The sequence below is a fragment of the Papaver somniferum genome, unplaced genomic scaffold (assembly GCF_003573695.1).
Source record: "Papaver somniferum cultivar HN1 unplaced genomic scaffold, ASM357369v1 unplaced-scaffold_125, whole genome shotgun sequence".
Classification (NCBI taxonomy): domain Eukaryota; kingdom Viridiplantae; phylum Streptophyta; class Magnoliopsida; order Ranunculales; family Papaveraceae; genus Papaver; species Papaver somniferum.
The window spans coordinates 5603682-5625824 of NW_020621603.1; the positions used below are offsets into that span (position 1 = coordinate 5603682).

Genomic DNA, 22143 nt, shown 5'->3' on the forward strand with positions numbered 1-22143 from the left:
GATTTTTCCTTGTCGGGGTCGACTTTGATCCCTTCAGCCGTGACCAGGAATCCTAAGAATTTTCCGGAAGAAACTCCGAATGCGCACTTTAAAGGATTCATTTTTAATTTGTATTCTCTGCACCTTTCAAACACCTGCCTTAGAACTTCGAGATGAGATGCTCGAGTCTTCGATTTTACCACCACCATCAACATAGTCTTCTACTTGCTTGTGCATCATGTCGTGGAATATGGCAGTCATGGCTCGTTGATAGGTGGCACCAGCATTCTTTAATCCAAAGGGCATCACGTGTAGTGAAAATTCCCAATGGGAGTACGGAACGCAGTCTTGTTGGCGTCATGTTCATACATCTTGATCTGGTTGTACCCACTATAGCCGTCCATGAATGAGAACATACCGTGACCACTGGTTGCATCGACGAGCATGTCAATGTTGGGTAGAGGAAAATCATCCTTTGGACAACATTTATTCAAGTTCCTGAAGTCGACACAACATCTGATTTGACCATTTTTCTTCTTAACAGGTACCACATTGGCTAGCCACGTTGGATGAAGAATAGGTTTGATGAACCCTGCTGCCAACAGTTTCTGGATTTTGACCTTGATTTGCTCCTCGACTTCATGTCTAAATTGTCTGAGCGGTTGTTTGACAGCTTTGGAACCAGGGACGCTGTGCAGGTGATGGGTGACGAGTTTGTTATCCAGACCCGACATTTCTTCGTACGTCCAGGCGAATACATCTTGATATTCTTTTAATAATTTCACCATCTCGGTCCGCTGCTCTGGTAATAGCGCTAAACTGATCAGGATTGGCCTTGGAGCCCCAATGTTGATTGTTTCAAGATCGTCAGTGGTAGAGTCAGTGCCGTCCTGTATTTGTCGTGGGGCATCTTGGACATCTTCAAGTGATTGCTCACTCTGACACGATTCTTCATGGTGGGGAGACTTTTCATCGTTCTCCCCGATTAATTGTTAATCTTTCCGTCGGCGATAAATGACTCTCCCTTCTACGTCTCGATCGGTCGTGAAGTTTGTCCCTGGAGTTGAGACTTGATCATTATGGCGTTTAGTCGGTGTAGTAGGTGACTTGATCACTTTAGCAGCTGAGGATGACGGATCGTTATCAGCCTTCTCGATAGTCTTCCAGCTTGGAAGTGGAGTACTGTGAATCCTGCTTGGAGGTTCCGGGATGCCTTTTTGAGATTCAAGGAACTCAGTATCATAGACGGGAGCATAAGGAGATGATGAAGCCGGAATGCGAACGATCTTGTTGTCGAGCAGGGCCTTCATGCATTGATGGTATGTTGAAGGAACCACCTTGTTATCATGGAGCCATGGGCGTCCCAGTATTATATGGTAGTCAGGTTCTTGCTCGATCACATGAAACTTCTTTCGATCGAATCGGCCCCACCCTCAAATCTATGTATGCATATCCATATGTATGGCTTTGACTTCCTTCAAATCCTGTCATTAGGATGGGATAGCGAACGATTTTACCTTGTGGGAACCTGGCCATCCTGAGAGTCTTCATGTGACAATGTTGGTAGAAGCACCGGTGTCAACAAGAGCTCTTCTAAATTCGGTGCCTTTGATGAAACCAGTGACATACAATGCTCGGTTGTGTCCTTCATCCGTCATGCGATCTTCTTCTCCAAAAGAGATGTTGTCGATCGAATGCTCAGGCACTAGGGAGACTTCTTCAACTGATGGTGTTGGTGGCGTTATTTGCACGCTGGATGATATCTGGTTGAGTGCTGAAAATGTGTCTGTGCGCTGATCCCTGGAGAAGTGCAGGAGTTCACATAGATTTTCGATCAAATGTGTGACCTCTTGTTCCACCGGCTTCTCGTATGTGGTGAAGCTGTTGATTTGAGGGTCAGATGACGCTTCAGTCCCCGGTGTTGAGACTTCTGGAGCGGAGGTACCGCCTAACTCGGATGTTAATTTGATGAGAAAGTCGAGGATGTGGTTTATCGTCTCCTTCATCAGGTCCATGTTCCTGGTATGGACCTCTAGGATTTGAGCCAACTCTGCCAAAGTCGGGATCCCTCTGCCTTCCATGCCGCCAGGTGTAACATGAGGAATGTTGCCGTTTGAAATATTCTGATCTGAATTAGTTGAATTAGTCCTAAGACCAACCATCTTGTGAGATTGTTAGATTGCAACCGAGAGAAACTCCCACTGTGGTCGCCAATCTGTAGATGGGGAAAAACGATTTGCTGGTTTTTAAGGAATTGAGGAGACGACCGTACGGAGGAGACTCCTCGAACCGAGCGAAATGTTAAACCTCACACAGATGCACCGCTGCAAAGGGGGTGCTTTAGATTCGAGAGATCAATCTGTAGTACTCCGGCCTAAATCAAGACAATGACCGTTCCAGAGTAAATTCGGTCACAAGAGAGGATGGGTTGATCTGTAGGAGGGAAGCTGAGAAATGTGTGGAATCAATGGTAATCAAAGATTGTGGGTGTGTGAATTCTGAATACGATAAGCTCTGAAATGATTGAGAGTTGCTCAATTGATGAGTTGATGATCTCGTGTTGTCGATGAGACGTGAGATTGATGATACGATGTGATTCAATCATGATTCAGAGACTTATTTATATTGCTGGAATTGTAGACACCATGATTCCATGAAGTGTGACAGTTGATGGAATCAAGGAGTGGGGAAGTGGAGATCGTGTTTGAAACCAGTTGCTCAACGTGTGGAGACTTGGTCGATTTTCCACCCACTACCTCGTGAATTCCTTCAACTGATTGCACGACTTGCTCACATTCCATCGTGTGTTTGAACACACGTGCCGTAGACCGCCAGACCAAAACCCTAAGTGATATCCCCCCAAGTGACACGATTGACGTCTCGTGGTTTGTTAGTCAATTGATGACTTCGTGGTTTGATGGGACGATGAGTCCATGTAGTTGTGAGTTGAACATGATGTTCTGAAACTCATGAATTGAACATGTCATGAGACAGAGGTATAGTTCTTACGATGAAGTGAGCAAGTATTGCTCATTCGATGGATCGTTGAATATTGATTGTTGAACCAATATTCCTTGGTTTGAAAAATATTTATCATCTGAGCAAGTGTTGCTCATGTGATGAATTGTTGAATATTTGATCGTCTGAGCATGTGTTGCTCGTGATGGATTATTGGCAGCGTACCAAAAATATTAATTAGAATACTGGTCGTTGAACCGAGCATAATTAATAAAATTAATGACCATGAGGTCGTCATAAAATTATTAAGGTTAGAATCTGGAATGATGATCCTTGGATTCAGAAACCCTAATTTGATCAATTGATGATCAATTCATGGTTCGTCAGAATTTCAACCATGGGACGAAGGAGGGAGCGACTACATGGGACCGTGGATCAACCATGTAGTGTCCATATGCTCACGTGAGAAATACGAAGAACTCCTGAAGAGTTGACGATTTGTTGGTGAAAGAATGATTAAATGCTGGTTAATCATTTATTCGAAAATGCTCGTCTGAGCCTTAGGTGAGAAAACCTAATTAATTATGACGAGGCGAGGGACCGACCATGGAGTCATGAAACCGGCCCTGGGTTGTCCCGTGACCGCCTGACGATCACTTCATGAAAATCCAAAGTGTTTGGGAGAGTTTTGGACCTAATACGAGCAATTGTGCAAATTAGGTCAAAACTGTGAAAATTGATGGGACCGGCTTCCGTGAGCCAAAGAGCCAATCTTGGTCGGTCAAGATAGCGTGCTCGTGTCCCCAAGGCGTCCGCGTCTCAGTCCTGAGAATTTTGATATTTTCTGGCGTGCAATTGAGCATCCATTCGAGAAAATATGCCAAAATTAGGGTTTCGACGAAACTGAGGAAAACACCATGAGATGAAAAATAATTATAAAATAAGGAATGAGGAGGCGTGGGACCGCCGTGGTCAAGGCATGGTCGGCCGGTCGTGACCACGGTCCCGTGGTGCCTTTTCCTTAATTTTATAATATTTTGATGATTTTATGAAAAATTCATGAATTTTGAGAAATTTGATGAATTTTGGGAGTTTCCATGAATTGAAGGAGTTTTCATGAGTTCAAGGAAGCAAAAATATTAAAATAATAAAACAAGGGCGTGTGGGACCGTGGAAGGCATGGCCGGCCGGCTAGGGCCCGGTCCCACGAGTTTCCCTAATTTTATAATGATTTTATGAAAAATTCATGAATTTTGAGAAATTTGATGAATTTAGGGAGTTTCCATGAATTGAAGGAGTTTTCATGAGTTCAAGGAAGCAAAAAATATTAAAATAATAAAACAAGGGCGTGTGGGACCGTGGAGGCATGGCCGGCCGGCTAGGGCCCGGTCCCACGAGTTTTCATAATTTTTTAATATTTTTAGGTATTTTGATGATTTGAGGGAATTTTTCCTAATTTGAGAGAAATACCATGAAATCAAGGAATTTGATGAATTCAAGGAAAACTAATAATAAAATAATAAACAAAGGGGCGTGTGGGACCGGCTAGGGCATGGCCGGCCGGCCAAGGCCCGGTCCCACAAGTTTTCATATATTTTTTTTTTATTATTTGATGATTTGTGCAAAAATACCATGAAATCAAGGAGTTTTTTCATGAAATTAGAGAAATAATAAATAATAATAATAATAAGGAACCGTGGGTGTGGGGCCGGTTGGGACCAAGGCATGACCGGTTGGCCAATGGTCACGCCCCACACTCCTTTCCTTAATTTTATATTATTTTTTATGGATTTATGGAAATACCATGAAACCGAGGAGTTTCCTCGAGACGAAGGAGATTTGATAAAATGAGAGAATTTTCATCAAATCATGGAAAATAATAAAAATGCATTAAAATATAAAACTGGCGTGGGATTGACCACGACACGGTCGGTCGGTCGTGTGTCCGTGCTCCCAGCACCCTGGTCAATATTTTTAATTATTTATTATTTTCTTCTCTATTTTGCATAGGTTCATCGTTTCGTTGTATTTTTGAAATACTCGTTCGTGCGGTGACTGTTAGTGTATCATCGTTGAATACACCTTCACCATTTGAATCGGGCTTACTTAGAGGTAGCTCAGACGCCCGGTTGTTGATTATTTATTACTAATTGTGGAATTCAGTGGAGAATAATTCACAAAACTGAGTAATAAGATGTTTATTATTAATTCATAGGATCAGCTGAGGATTCGACTACGAATTCAGAATAATAAAGTGAGCATTACCATTCCATGGGATCGTAGATTCGACCATAGAATCGGAGTAATTAAGGTTTATCTATTACCATTTATGAGACCAGTTGTGGATTCGATCATGAAATCGGAGTAATGAGATAATATAGTTATTGCTATTCTATGAGATCAAGCTGTGGATTCGATCATAGAATCAGAACAATTGTTATTGTCATTCCAGGGGACCAGTCGTGGATTCGACCATGGAATAGGAGCAATTGTTATTGCCATTCCATGGGACCAGTCGTGGATTCGACCATGGAATAGGAGCAATAATAGATTATTCTGGGAATTAAGTAGTGAATGTCACGGCAGAATCAATTTTAATTAGGAATAATTAACTTTGTGGCTCTATACTAGCAGAGAAAGCTGTCTAGGAGCATTAATTATCCTGATATGAGCTTGTCGGTAAGTCATATCCTTTATATAGTCAGGGTAAACTCGTTGTTTGTTCCTGAAGATGTTATCGCTCTATACTAGTAGAGCAAGATGTCTAGGAGCTGTCCATCTCGTGATGCTATATAGAAATAATAACTGAAAGTATTCAGTATTCATGAGATATGTCGTTGTCCAGTCGTGAGACTACATATCTACATGTACTATGAGAGAAAGTACTCTCCGTTTAGAATTCGATGAGAGACTCGTGTCTCGATATTCACGTCCGATTGCTGAATCGTAGTTTCGTATAATTATGAGGTTACGAATTTAGCCTTTGTCGAAAATCCACCATCTACAAAAGCATACAACACCTGGACTGGTTAACAAAACATCAATTCAACTCCAATAGAGGAAAAGATCTTAAAGAAGCAAGACTTCAAGTGGAACATTGGCAACATGTTCAAGAGTCCTTCTGGAAGACCAAAAGCAGACACCAACACATCAAACTTGGAGACAGAAATACCGGTTACTTTCATCTGGCAGCAAAAAAAAGATATAAAAGGAATAAAATTGATTCTATACAAAAAAAGGATGGTACTTGGATACAAGACAATGCTGAGATAACCAAGACTTTCACAACTCACTTTGCCAACATGGCAACTTCTGAAACCATAAACATTAACCCCATCATTATAAACCTCATTCCAACCACCATTACTTCTCAATAAAACCAGAACCTTACTAGAATTCCTGAGGCACTGGAAATTAAAAATACTCTCTTTAGCATGGCTGGAGAAAAATCCCCAGGACCTAATGACTCCCCCCCCCCCAACTTCTTTCAAGCCAACTGGGACATTGTGGGAGAAGATATCATTCACATGGTTCAGCATTTCTTCTCTTCTGGACACATCCTAAAAGAAATGAACTCTACCTTCATATCCCTCATCCCCAAAATTGAGAAAACTACCACACCAGCTCACTTCAGACCTATCTCCCTGTGTAATATCACCTACAAAATCATATCTAAACTTCTTGCCCAAAGACTCAAACCCTTCCTTCCTAAAATCATATCCCCATTTCAATCTGCTTTTATTCATGGAAGACAAATCTCTGATAACATTGCAATAGCTCATGAAATAATCCACCACATGAATACCAGAAGAGGGAAAAAAGGAAGCAATGGAACTATGGGCATAAAAATAGATATGGCCAAATCTTTTGACAGGGTTAACTGGGATTTACTTCTTCAGGTTCTGTCTCAAATTGGGTTTAGTCCTCAGTGGTGCAACTTAATCCATCAATGCATATCAACTACCAGTATGGTTGTTCTAGTTAATGGATCACCAGGAAAGTTTTTCAAGCCATCTAGGGGATTGAGACAAGGGGATCCCCTATCTCCTTATCTCTTCCTCTTCTGTATGGAATCTCTATCTAGATATCTAACTCATGCTGAAACTCAACAACAAATTCAAGGAATCAAGATTTGCAAGGATGCTCCAGCCATCAACCACCTTCTATTTGTTGATGACTGCATGATATTCTGCAAAGCCAATATGCAAGAATGCAATAACCTTATTCAGATCTTTTATGAATTTGGGAAATCTTCAGGTAAGCTGATAAACTTCTCAAAATTTGGCATCTTCTTCAGCAAGAACACTGCTCCTGATATAGATGACAACATAAGCAATACTATGAAAGTTCAAAGGATCAATACTTATGACAAATACCTGAGATCCCCATTGTTTACAACTAAGAGTAAGATACAAGCCTTCAATCTTTGTGTTTACAAGCTCAAGTTCAGATTTGCTGGATGGAAGACAAACCTCTCAACTGCTGGGAAAATGACTGTGATCCAATCTGTTACTTCCACCTCCAGCATCTACCAAATGAACTGCTTTAAGATTCCAAAAACTACCTGCAATGAGATCAATGCTATTCAAAGAGACTTCTTCTGGAACAAAGAACAAGACAAATCAGAAGGCCTCTACTATTTTGCCTGGGATGGAGTCAACAAACCTAAAGAACTCGGGGGATTGGTATTCAAGAATATGAAACTCTTGAACTTGGCTATGCTCACCAGGATTTCCTGGAGATTAATTAAGGAACCAGACTCCCTCTGGAGAAGCACCATGAAGGCTTCCCACTACCCCAATACTGAAGTTATAAGAATGGATACTAAGCCTAAGAACATTAATCCTTGGATCTGGAAAGGAATAACGGAAGGCATAACCTTAATCCAGCAAAACTACATTTGGAAGATTGGTAATGGAATGCAAATTCACATCTGGGATAATAGATGGATAGCCAACAACTCTGACAGAATTACCAAACCTACCCTATGCCCAGATAACCTCACTATAGTCAACTAACTTTTCACCACCTCTGGAGACCGGGATACAAATATCTTAAACCAATGGTTCACACCTGACATTCAACAACTCATTCTTCAAACCCCACACTTCCCAAATGAACAAGATGAAATCCAGTGGTCTCTCACTCCCAACAACAAGTTTTCTGTCAAATCCCTATATGACAAACAGATATGCCAATGATACTCAGATAGCTCATTGGAATCAAATTTGGGGTCTGGATACTAGCCCAGCAATTCACTTATTCATCTGGAAATGTGCGTCCAACCAATGCTAAAACTGCTAGCATCTTGAGCTACATAGATCACATATGCTCTTACTGCAATAATGGAGCTGAAGACATCACTCATGTTCTCTTAACCTGCCCAGACGCCTCAGAAGTCTGAAAGAAGCTATTTGGAGAACATCATAACCTATTATCATCCTTCAAATCGTTCCATGATTGTTTTAACAACTGGTTCCAGGCTAATAACCTCATTGCTAGCTGGAATGAAACTTATGCTACTATCTGCTGGTTTATCTGGAAAGCCAGATGTGACTGGGTTTTAAGAAAAATCTCTCCAGATGCTACAGTCCCTGCTAGAGACATAACGCAACATCTCTGCAATTATTCAAGAGTGCACCACAAACTAGGGCACATCATTAATAACCTCTTCTACCAGTCTAATAGCTCTAATTCTCCTCCTGAGAACTACAGTCAACACAGACACACCTCTGACAAGTTTGGAATCACTATTAGCATGCATATTGAACTAGCTGACCTATGCCATGTTACTAGTGATGCTCAATCATATACTAATTATTCCTTTGTTGCTATGTCCTTCACAGGTAAATGCATGGGAACAAGAAACTTCAAGGACTATACCTCTGTAATCAGAAGAGCCGAAAGATCAAGCAGAGGAGCTCAACTTGCACTGACTTGGGGAAAGACTATGCCGCAAACAAACATCAACTTTGCTGCTGAAACGGAAGAAACTCTACAAGCTATCAAAACAAGTTACCAATTGGAGGTCCAACATAGGTTCAAAGGAAGAATAAGTTCAATCCAAGGCAACAACAACAATAATGCCCCAATCGATTTCGTCTTAGGGAAGCTCATAACAGTTACTGCTCAACAAAACTATGCTGCTATCAACCTAGCAAGAATAGCTAGGCAATCTACCCATTTCTATGATTCTGCCTAAAGAGGAACTAATCTACAAACCATTTCGCTTGCTTTACAGAATTCCACAAACAATTCTCATCTGGATTACTGTAATAATGCTAACTATATTTTGAGAGATATGTTTGATGCCCGTGAAGGCTCAGACAGTATCCACGCTGTAACCATGAGTGGGTTGCCTATCTAGGCGCCTAGACTCTTTTCTTATATAAAAAAAAGAGAGCTTACGACCTTGAACTGCGATATTCAGACGAGACTTGTAAGACAGACTGGAGATGCTACGGGGAGACGGGGTTTGTCCGATAGAGAAAAAAAAATTAATGAATGAGATAACCATCATTAGTGCCAATTTTTCATTAATCTTGTTTGACAATGTCTTTATCATAGTTTCCTCCGGAAAGTACTATTTACAGCGTATAGTCCGAACTCTGAAGAAATGAGATGGCGTGTAAAAAGAGGAAAACTAACAACATGTTTGTTTTTTCCTCTGTGTAGAGGAAAATCACTATCTTCCTCTATGTAGAGGTGGGCCCCATTTGTTTAGATGTTTGTTTTTTCCACTACCTCTACATATATAGAGCTTAAACCTCTACCGAGTAGAGGAAATGAAATAGCACCTGGTTGGTGCTATCTTTGAAGCTACCCTCTATCTTATGGTTTAATGTCTATATTACTCTTAATCAAATTTAATAATTACAATTATAATCCTTGAACAAACTAAAAAAAATCTATTTCGTAGTTACTTCCTCTTCTTCACATCCGCCGCGGTTATTGTCGGCGCCGCCTCCCCCTCCCCCTCCCCCTCCCCCTCCCCCTCCCCCTCCACTGCCTGATACACCTTTCACGTTTCCCCACTTGCTTCTCCTCCTTATTCCTCGAGATTATTTTGAAAGAGAAAAACTAAACCTTGATTACTATCGTAATTATCCACCAACAGTGAAAGAAGACTTCATCCAAAATGGGATCTGAAAAAAAAAATAAAAAAAAAAAGACTTCAAATCTCTATTTTTTTATGGTTTCTTTGAATCAAAACCCTAAAAACGGAAAGAAGATCAGAAATTAAAATCATCATCATCAGATTTTAACAGTGAGCTAAGGGGATTGGGATAAGAGATGGATCGCAAGAGGAGAAAAAAAGACGAACAATTATGGATAAAATAGGAAAGACATATAATACTCAAACCACGAGAAAGTTAAAAACAAACGTCAATTGAGACACTATGTATCGGATTTTTTAGAAAAATGGAGATAGAGCTCTATTTGATGGCCACTTTCAGATAGTTCCCAAAAACAAACATGTTGTAAGTAATACAAATGATTCTAACAGAACTATCAGACTTATTCATGATTTCAAGCAATGAAAGCACAAAAGCTTCTCCCTTACATTTTATAAAGAATCTTTCTTAACTTCACAAGCCCGATACAGAAAATTTATCACCAATGTAATCTAAGATAAGACGCTCCATGAATAAAAAAATTTAGATAAGTTGTTCCTTGAGTATGCCTGTACACTAACATTTATGCATGACAATATCTTGGTTACTTCTTCCAAACAGAACTATTGGTAATGGTAGTGCAATCGTTGCAGTTGTTACTGCTATTCTTTGGTTCGTTCTAGATTGGGAAATAATAGCTTTGTTCATTTTATTACATCAGACAAAATTTAAAGGGAACTAATTCATCTCAATGACAACCCTACAGGGAGTTAGTCCTCGAGTGATTTGTGAGGAGTTCAGTGTAGTTGGGTTTTACCCGTTAGTCGTGAGGGAGTTCGAGGGAGTCTCTCAAAATCCCCGTTAGTCGTGGGAAAGTTTAGAAGAGTCTCCCAAACTCCCTACAAAACACCTGTTAGTCGTGGGGGAGTTTGAAAGAAACCCTTGAACTCCCTGTTAGTCGTAAAACCCTAGAATTTTAGGGAGTTGGTTGTTTGGGGGAGTTCTGGAGAGTTGATAGTGTATTTTTGCCTGTATACAAATCTCCCAAAAGAGTAGAGATTTGGGAGGGAGTTTGGTCAGAGAAAAACACAAGAGAAAGAAGAGGAAACGCTTCAGCTTCAGGTATGATTTTTCTTTTATCTATTTTCCTTCTTTGATCGCTATGATGGTTGGTTTTTATGGGTATTTATTTTTACTTTTGATTGTGATTCTGTTATGCATTGAACTGTTGTTGATAACTTTGCTTCATAGATCTGTGTACATGTGTGGTATTTTTGTCTTTTAATAAACCTTACTGCAACTGTCCAGTTCATGCTCAAGACCGTCATGTATATTGATTTTTAACTTGCAAAGGTTTGAGGGTCTAGTTTAGTAGTGGAGTCTGATAGTTTCCTTCCATCTAGGAGATGCAAATAGGGTGTAAATCTTGTCACTTGGCTACACAGAGCCGATAGTGTTAGGTTGTTAGCTAGTACTTGTAAAAATATTCAGAAGGTCATACTTGTTAATGAGATGTTTAATACACATGATGTGATATATAGGGAGTGAAATGACATCAAAGTAAGGGTTTAGGTAGTTCAGATCTTATGCAGAACATCGTGGAATTGTTAGTAGATTGGTAGTTTTTGTGCTAATGCGACGAATCAAATGATCGGTGTTGTTGAATTTGTGTACTAACAATGCTAGTTAACTGAGTATGGGATTTCCAATTGGGTGAATTTCAACATCCTAAAGAGTTTATCAACGAATTAATCTGAGATTCTAAATTAAGAGGTAGGAAAAGTATTGCATAAATTGCATTTTTATGTTGTACAGGTTTAGTGTATAGTTATAAAGTACCCATTCGTCACCTGATAATATACAGATATCGTATCATTTTTTATTTTTATTGGGTTTGATAACGAATCAGTAATGTACATTAGTGTGCAGAGTTACCGGATAGATGTATTAAAGGTTCAAATTAGACAGAAGGAGCTCTTGAACAACGAGAGCCTAATGATGAGTGTTCTGAATTTTTATGTGCGTAAAACTGATTAGTATTCTGAATTCTCTTAGTATACCATACACAAAGCACGCATTCACATTAGCATGAGCTTATCGATTCTTAGCCTAATAAGTCTTCCTATATCCACTAAGATGTATATGCATTTTTTATACATGGTTAAAAAACACGGTACTACATATAGATAGAAGAAAAAAGAGTGAGAAGGTACTTTGTCCAATTCCTTGGATCTGTAAACCAAAAATTTGTACAGAACTAGTGTTTCTTTACTCCTGAACTTGAATTTTTTAGGTGCATCTTTAAGGTTGGTTGTTTGGTTTGATTCCACCAGTTGCAGCAACATAACTTGTTTTGACACAAATTCAAGAACAACAACATCAAGAAGCTAATACATGGAGAAAGAGAACAAATGGAGTTAGAATTGTATGGAGACCGTTAAAGTGAAGAAAAAAATTTATCTCGTTGCACAATAATAACATACTATTGATATACACAGATATGATCATTTTTTTTTCATTTGATTAAAGATCATTTCTACTTATAAATGAGGATTTGTTGTTTCTTAAAAGAGAATGAGTTAGAAATGAACTCTCTCAAACTCCCCCAAACTCCCTCTAATAAACTCTCTCAAACTCCCTACACTCAAAAACACCAAACTCTCTCAAACTCCCTATAGTCTCTCAAACTCTCCAAGATTCAAAATACACTCAACTCCCCACAAATCACTCGTGGACTAACCCCCTGCTAGATTATATAAACATTGACATGAGAAAAACAAACAACTCAGAGATGAATATTTTCTACTCTATAGTGATCCAAGTAAATCAATGGGTTAGCTTCAGAGAATCTCCTAAAATGATTGTTTTCCCTGAGACAGAAAAGAGCAATTTTTTTGTGAAAGAAGTAACATTTCGTCTCCCTTTTCAGCGGTATACTTATTGGATTTGAGAAATATTGAGTATATAATCTAAACCGTCTATTCTGATCCACGGTCCAGAAACAAGCAGTAAAAGTCAACAGATTTATTTATGGAACATGTAAAGGTTAAAACAAAAAGATATTGGAGCCACGTAACATTGGGTGCATTAGGTGCACTAATGTCGGGGGCCATATATCATTTTCAATAATTTAAAGTAGAAATAAATAAAGATCAACAACAAATACATCATTTTCCGTTGACCGCATGGGGTGGCACCCACTAAAAGATAGTCTAAATACAAGGTTTTTGGACAAGCTATTAGAGCATCTCCAACAGTGGGTGTAAAAAATCCTACATGGAAGTCTAAATATGACTTTTATTTAGGAGATTATGCACATATAGTAAATATAGGACCTAACAAAACATATACTAATGGAATGTAGTTTTTCTAGAGCTGTATGGCTTACCGTTCCATGCGCACTTCATAGTATACAGAGTAATGGAGGTGATGCTGCAGAATGTATACAAAGTTGGTTTACAAATACAATGAATGACTTGGTTGATGAATGGATAGTTAGGATGGCTAATACGGATTGGGAAATCTGGAAGGCTAGGTGCAATTATACTTTCCAAAACATACAACCAAATGCAGTGGGAGTAGTCAAGTGTGCCTAGAAGCTGAATCTAGGAACATGGAAAGCAATGAGATTGAAGCACACTAAAGAAACTCCAGCCACACAACAAACAAGAACCTCTTTGGCCTGGATTCCACATGCTGCTCCTTTTTTATCTATTTGCTGTGACGCTTCTTATAAGAAACTGCATAACATTCATCACTCTGCATTGAACTAATCATCCGAAATTTTGCAGGTTCCTTCGAACGGGGAGATGCGCCTATGCAAATCAATATGTAAATGCAGAACGAGCGGAATGTGGAGGTCTCTTAATGGCTATGGAATGGGCACAATAATTAGGCTGCAACAAATCTGTTTTGAACTGGATGAGAAAGCTATGGTCGAGGCAGTCAATGAAGATCATCACAAAGTTGCTTGGGAGAATCAATCACTTATTTTAGATATTAAGTTTTTGTTAAGCAGACGACCATTATGGTCCTGCAAGTCTATTAGTCGTGAATGTAATAAGCCAGCAGATAAGCTAGCTAGGCACGCAAGAGTCTTTAAAAATTCTAGTACTTGGTTGATAAATCCTCCCAATTTCATTGCTTCTGCTTTGGATGAGGATAGAAACTCTGTAACACAATTCAGTTAGTAATCAACATCTCTTTGCATCAAAAACAAAAAGTAAATATATAACCCATGGTTAAAAAACTATCTCAAGTAGTGAAGGGTATAATCTTTAGTATATTTTATATTATAAAATCTTAACCGTTTATCATTACTTTAATTAATTTCTAAAACAATAAAATAATTGAAAATATGACGTGGACTTTCTTTATTTTCCCATCCCTCCTGATTTGTAGGATACAACTATTTGGAGATGGATTTATGTTAATTGGGGGTCTAAAATCCTACATATCATGAAAAACAAAAAAACTTGACCCTCTATTGGAGATGCTCTTAGAATTTATGTGGTATGCGGTTTACTTGGAAGAGTTTTTTTCATTTGAGCAAAAAAAAAGGATGAGGAGGGTAATATCATGTTTATGCTTAAATTGCGCATTCTATGAATTGATTTAGGAATTTTTATTTAAAAATTTGAAATTAGTGGTTATTAAGAAATTAAAAAAAAACATTATACAACCCCAAAAGGTGATGAACAAATGTAACGCATATCCAGGATAGTTATTTTATGAATTATTGTCCAATTTCTTGAAACTGCTGTAGGTTTAACGAATTTGTAATGTAACCGCAAGAAGAAGATTCATTGATAAAAAAAAATTAGGATGCAAAAGATTTAGAGAGTACAAAAGATTTGAACAACCATCAGAAAAAGAAACCAAAACTACTAACATGCTACTAGTTGCACAAATACTACTGTAAAAACTGTGAAGTTGTATTATCCACGTTAAAGAATACAAAGAGATGGATGATACTTTCATATAATAATATCATCATACAAGAATACAGAAGATTAAAAAATACAGGTTGTTTTTGAAAGAGACAGTTGAAGGCTAATGAGTGAGCTGTCAGATAATACACATATCACCACAGCATTGGGCAGAATTAAGTAACACAGATTAAAGAGAATCCGACGATTATGATTTGTTCTTACAGTCCCCTCAAATCTGACGATCATGATTTGTTCTTACGGCCCCCCTCAAACTGAGCACTCTGACAATGCAAAAGTTTGTTTCTCAGCTTGAAGAATAACTGCTTAGCTAAGCCCTTTGTAAAAAGATATGCAATCTGCTCCAAAGTAGAAACATACTTGACCTCCAAAAATCCAGTCATAACCAAGCTTCTGACAGCATGATAGTCAACCTCAATATGCTTTGTTTTTGCATGACATACTGGATTATTAGCCAAACTTCCAGCACCCATGTTATCACAATACACAACAGAAGGAGTCTGAACTGGAACACCTAGATCATCCAGAATATATGAAATCCATCTGTTTTCAGAAGAGGCAACAAATAATGCCTTATATTGTGCTTCAGTAGAAGATTGATCCACTGTTGGTTGTTTCTTGGAAGACCAAGCAACTAAATTATCACCAAGATAAATACAATACCCAGCTGTAGATTTTCTAGAATCATGACAACCAGCCCAATCAATGTCACTGTAAGCCGTAATAGTAGAACAACTTCTCTTATTCAGAGTAAGTCTGGTACTCAAAGACCCTTTGAATGAATGTCTGTTGGTTGATACATGAGTTGAGCCACGTAATTGACAGCAAACTAATATCAGGCCTTGTAAGAGTAAGATACTGCAAAGATCCCACGATACTCCTACATAAAGCAGAGTCTTCCAATAAAATTCCATCAAACAAAGAAGCCATTCTACCAAAAGCACCCGAAGTTATCATGGTTCCAGAGAATACATATTCTGGGTGGGTAGAAAAGTCTTGGTGGAGGAATTCAGAGTAGCTTCTATACCCAACAGACATTCATGGAAAAAAACTGTCTTAAATCCTTCATGGAAAAAGCTGATTGTAAAGTCTCAATTGAATGAAGGTATTCTTGAATCTGAATTATCCACTAAGATTATATCATCAACATAAACCAGTAAGATCATTTTCACACCATACTTACTGTAATAGAACATTGAGTGATCACAGATAGACTGAATGAAGGCATGAGCAACCAGAAATTTACTGTTTCTTTTTTTTTTTTTTGCTGAATCACATTTTTTTATTAATTGAAAAACTAAAGAAACAACTTACAAGACTGACCCAAAATAACCTTACAAACCCAAATGACTAAAGAAGGAAAAGCAAAGACAAGAATGTAAATGGCCCAATATGATCCTAAGCACAAAACCTAAGGCAAGAATGTAAACTGTGCTTTATAGCATTACAAACAATTCCAAAATAGAGATACATACCCTTCTTATACTTTCAAAGAATTCCTCACCTGAGACTCATAAGGTTGCTTCCAGCTAACTCCATTCAATCTATAACCACCTTTATGAACCAGCTGCATAATTCTGCATTTAAATCCATTCACATTGAGTTTCTTCTCATCAAAAAATTTTGCATTTTTTTGAAACCACAATTCTCTCATGGTTGCACAAGCTGCAATCATCCAAACTTGCCTACTAAGGACTCTTATTCTTGGTTGTTGTACAAACTTCGTCAAATGATTTTGGATTTGCAAAAAAAAAAGACCAAGTTCAACCAGTCCCAAAATGCAACACTGAAAACACATTCCCACATAATGTGATTCATGGTGTCTTGAGTTTCCAAACATATGCAGCACATAGAAACCATTTCAAATTCATTCTTCCTCATTACCTCATCATCAACATATACTTCTTGTTGTATTTTCCAGATGTTACTAGCTATGCTAGGATGAAGAAAGTTCTGCCATATATACTTAGGCCATGGAAGTATTAATTATTTATGCCTTATCTTCTCAACTGCAATATCAGTGTAAAAATTTCCATCTTTACTAGCAGTCCACACTATCTGATCAGTTCCACCTCTTATTACTGGCAAAGAATTCACGTAAATGATTTGTTGTGATTCAGTAGGAATACACCAATTCCCTTCTAGGATCAAATCCTGTACTTTCATTCCAATTTGATTTTTCACATAGTCTATGAACCCAGTTTCTTTAATTATAGAACATCCACCTAACCAAGGATCAAACCATACCGAAATCTTTGAGCCATTTCCCACTTTCCATCTAATATCTTCCTTTAAAGTGTTTCATGCCCATTTTAAGCCCTTCCAAACTGAAGACTGTCTCCAATTAGGCAATTACAGGTCCATTGCCCATTTCTGTCTTTAAACTTTGCATAGATAAATAATTCCCATTATTTATCTGAGTTTAAGATTTTCCACATCATCTTCATTAATAAAGATTTGTTAATTGTTTTCAATCTTTTGATGCCAAGACCACCTTCCTCGTATGGTATGCACACTCTTTTCCAAGAAATTGTCTTAAACTTTTTTAACTCACCATCACCAGTCTACAAGAAGTTTATAATTAACTTTTCACACACTTTAATCACAGACAAAGGCCATTTGTAGTCTGACATATTATAAATGGGAACACTACAAAGAACATATTTTACCAGAATCAACCTATCTTGAAATGAAAGCAATCTCCCCTTCCAAGCTGCCAACTTTTTCTGAATCAGTTCAACTATAGGCCATATCATAGCAGGGGTAATTTTTCCAGGAGCCAAATAAACACCCAAATACCTATTTGGAAATTTAGAAATTTCCATGTTTACAAGTTCACTAATCAATATTTTCCTCTGCTGTGTAGTGCCATCCACAAAGAGTTTACTTTTAACTTTATTAATGATTTGACCAGAACATGCTTGATAAGTATCTAGAAGTTGAAGCAGATTTAATAAACTCTTCCTACCACCATTGCTAAAAATGAATACATCATCTTCAAAGAAGAGGTGCGTAGGATGAATACCTTTTTTGTAACCATTGGCTGCATTTTCCCTTTCTCCACCAGAGATGAAATGTTTCTGCTAAGTACATCTTCCATAATCACAAAAAGAATTGGAGATAAGGGATCTCCCTGTCTCAGTCCTCTTTCAACTTTAAAAAAGCCACATGGTCCTCCGTTCACCAACACTGAAATTCTTGCTGACTTAAACAAAGTTATTATCCATTCACACCAATCATTTGAAAAGTCGTATTTATTTAATACTTTGATAAAGAACTCCCAACTCACTGTGTCATAAGCCTGAGAAATGTCAAGTTTCATACTTATATTCCCTCCTCTTCTTTTAAACTTCATTTCTTTAACAAGTTCAGATGCTAGAAGAACTTGTTCATGAATACTTCTTTCATTGACATATGATACTTGTTGAGGAGATATCGGCTTCTTCATTAACTCACCTATCTTAAAGATAACATTGCTTAATCCTATTGGTCTGAAATGGTTGGAAGTTTTTGCAGCTTATGTCTTAGGTAATAAGAATAAGAAACTAGAATTCATGCCTTTGGGAATAAATTTCCTTCTCTAACAGAATTGAATAACTTCAACTAAATCTTGTTTAATTATCTCCCAACAACTTTTATAAAAAAATACCTGAAAAGCCATCTGGACCAGGAGCACTTTCTGGATCCATTTCAAAAATTATCTTCTTAATCTCTTCTTCCTCTGGAATACCATCAAGCATTCTTTGATCATCTTCATTAATAACTTTAGGAATCACCTCCAACAATTCATCAGCTTCTTCCACAGGAGCATGCTCAAATTTCTTTTGGAAATGGTTAACCAAGTATTGTGCTATTAAATCCTGACTTGCAAGTACATTACCATCATCATCCTCTATTTCATTAATTGTATTCCTTGCAGTTCTGATCTTCATATTTGTGTGAAAAACTAGTATTAGCTGCTCCTTCTTTAATCCATTTAACTCTGGATTTTGTCTCAATAAAGTGTTTTCTTGAACCTCTCTACTTGCATGTTCATTTTGAGTTTTAACTAATTCATTTAGAGCGTCTTCATCAAATGGATTATTATCAGATATCTCAGTTTCAGCTTTAACTCTTTCTTCAGCTTCTTTTATCTTTGCTTGAACATTTTCGAAAACTTTCCAATTCCATTCATTTAACACCTTTTTAAGTTCCTTCAACTTGTGTAAAAATTGAAATGCAGGATCACCAACAATTATTTTTCCCAATATTCAGATACTACTTGCAACAAATTAGGATGACTAATCCACATTTTTTGAAATTTCCTAGGTATATTCTTTGGTTTAGGAATGCTTGCACAACCACCTTGCAGAGGAGCATAATCAGAAACAATCCTCATTCCAACCTTGAATCCCCAATCTCCATACAGTTGTAACCATTTTTGATTGAATAGAACTCTGTCTAAATTGCATAAAATCCTCTTATTACCTTATTGACAATTAGACCAAGAAAATTGAAGACCATTTTTTGGAGCAGGAAGAAGTTCACACTGATTTATACATTCATTGAAATCCAATATTGCAGTCCTATTAGGAAGTCTACCACCAACTTTCTCATCATGAGAAATTACTGCATTAAAATCACCAAGAATTATCCATGGCTTATTTAGATCACTTATTAACTGCATTTCAGACCACAAAAACCTCCTTTGAACAACCTTCATATGAGCATGAACACCAGAAACTAAAACATCACCAACACTAACTGTTATCATTTGACTAGAAACTGATATAACTTGTGGCTGTGCAATACATTTGTTCCAGAACAGCCAAATATTCCTTTTTCTACCTTGACAAGAGTTATGAATCACCATTTTTTCCATTCCATGAAGACTTCTTTTTGACAGAAAGAAGCACTACAACTAACTCTTGGTCCAGCTACCCAAACTAAATAAGGACTAAATTGATTTATTAAAGACCAAAGTTTGTCTTGATCCCTTAATCTTCTTAGGCCCCTGACATTCCAAAATATTATCTTCATTGTTTAGTTGGAGGGTTTCTGTTACCCCTTTACCTTGATTCTTTCTAAAACTATATTTATTGTTTAATGGAACTTGTTTAGATACCTTTGGTTGATCAGGTGGACTTTTAGCATTAGATGTACTAGTTGCTGTATTGACCATTTCCTTCTCCACCACTTTGGCCCAAGAAGTTACTTGCACTGGAGTATTCACTACTGTACCATTAATTCCATCAACAAATGGAACCATGTTGCTATTTTCTTCTACTTTAGTAACTGCTATTGGTGATGAACCAAAAGTGGTGGTGACACCACTTTTGGAGATGAAACTTCTTTTATTATTTCTGCAGGTACCTCTGAACTTTCAACTATCTCCAGAAGACTAAATTTACTTTGTTGTAATAAAACTTCTGCACCTGAATTACTTGGTAAAACATTATGTTGAATGAAATCAACAACTGAATCTTCTTTAGAAGAATAATCACATATATCAAAAGGAACTGGAGTAGGCTTCTCCTTTGTAGCACTCTTCTCTTCCATTGTTTTTGTTTTAGTCATAGGTTGTTCTTGCTGATCATTTAGATTTTTAAACTTCTCCATCCTACATTCAACATTTAGATGACCAACAATTTTACAGGATGAACGTAACTTATGACAATCAGGAATCAAAACATCTTGAAGAAACCTCCATATTTAGTTCCAATCCATACCTTATGAGGAATGTGCTGAGCAAAATCAACCTCAACCAAAACATTTACATAATAACCAACTTCCCACCTTGCAGTAGCATTATCAATATTAATTGGAGCGCCAAATTCTTTGCAGATTTTAAACAAGATACTTTCATTCCAAAATTCCAAACCTAGACCAAGAAAACGAACCCACACCATTGCTTTAGATGTTCTTTGACTTGCTGGTCTAAAATTGTAAACCCAATTTCTAACTTATAAGATTTGATTCAACACCTCCCACCTCTGTGATTTAATCAACTTTTTATCTTGTTCATTATCAAGCTTAATAGTGAAGAAACCCTGCCTAATGGAATTAGACGACAATCTCCATGTAACTTCCATTGACTTCATAGAATAACAACAACATCTACAAATTTAATCTTCTGTAAATCAAGCCTCCAATCAAAGAAAACTTCCATGGATCCAAAATTTTTCAAACAAATCATCTGGTAATTCGATCGGAGGAATTTTCTGAAAGTTGCTTCTGTTACTTAAATTGTCCATTTTATACTTATTTTGATTAATCAAAGTGTTTTTAGGACAAGAATCCATTAACCAACACTTTAATTACTACAAGAAATCATCATAAGACTAAAATCAAGAACAATATTAAATATTTTTCACCTGAAATTGCACAGAAAACAAGATCTGAGGAGAATTTTTTTTCGCCGAGTTGCTCGCCGATTCACAGAGCTCCTATTCAGACCGGTCCACCTGGATTAATGAAAAAACCACTGAATGTAAGAGCTCATAATGCTACTGAATGTAAGAGATTACTGGGCATCTGTAAGATCCGAGGTTCACTGATTCAGAATGTAAGAGCTCTTACATTCACAATTTTTGAATGTAAGAACTCCTACTGAATTTATCAAACCAAGATCTAGGAGCTTGTTTGAGCCTATAAAGAGAATTCTGTAAATGACAAACATAAGAAGGATGTTCTTGTAATACAAACCTCGGTGGCTGCATCATGTATATATTTTCAGTGAAATCTCCATACAAAAATGCACTGGAGACATCTAGCTGTCTCATAAACTATTTCTGATGTAAAGCAAGGTTCAAAACAACTCTAACAGTACTAGCCTTCACTACAGGACTAAAAGTCTCTGTGTAATCTATTCCATTTACTTGATTGTATCTTTGAGCCACTAATATGGCTTTATGCCTCTGAATGGTACCATCAGCCTTTAGTTTACAACCAAGTACATTCATGCCAGGTTCATATGGAACCTCCATCTAAGTATAATTTTCATACAAAGCAGCATACTCATTTTTCATGGCTTGTACCCAAACTGGTCTTTTTGCAGCCCATTTTAAAATTTTTTGGCTCAGTTAAAGAATCCAAAATAGTAGTACATGCTTCTGGAATAGGATGTTTCACAGTTGCACGAGTTACAAAATCAGCACATAAGT

The 22143-nt window shown here is 37.5% G+C and overlaps 1 protein-coding gene across 1 annotated transcript; it reads left to right on the plus strand.

Moving 5' to 3' along the window:
* Positions 1 to 6791: 6791 nt before the first annotated feature.
* On the plus strand, positions 6792 to 9139 carry LOC113331256. Its single transcript, XM_026577987.1, has 2 exons — positions 6792 to 7622; positions 8420 to 9139. Exons 1-2 carry the CDS (start codon positions 6792 to 6794, stop codon positions 9137 to 9139), a joined length of 1551 nt encoding a protein of 516 aa, XP_026433772.1.
* Positions 9140 to 22143: the final 13004 nt, after the last annotated feature.

Coding starts and splice junctions, on each gene's coding strand:
- LOC113331256 (XM_026577987.1), top strand. CDS start 6,792: ATGGCCAAATCTTTTGACAGGGTTAACTGGGATTTACTTCTTCAGGTT. Junction 7,623..8,419: donor CTAAAGAACTCGGGGGATTG/GTATTCAAGAAT, acceptor AACTGGTTCCAG/GCTAATAACCTCATTGCTAG.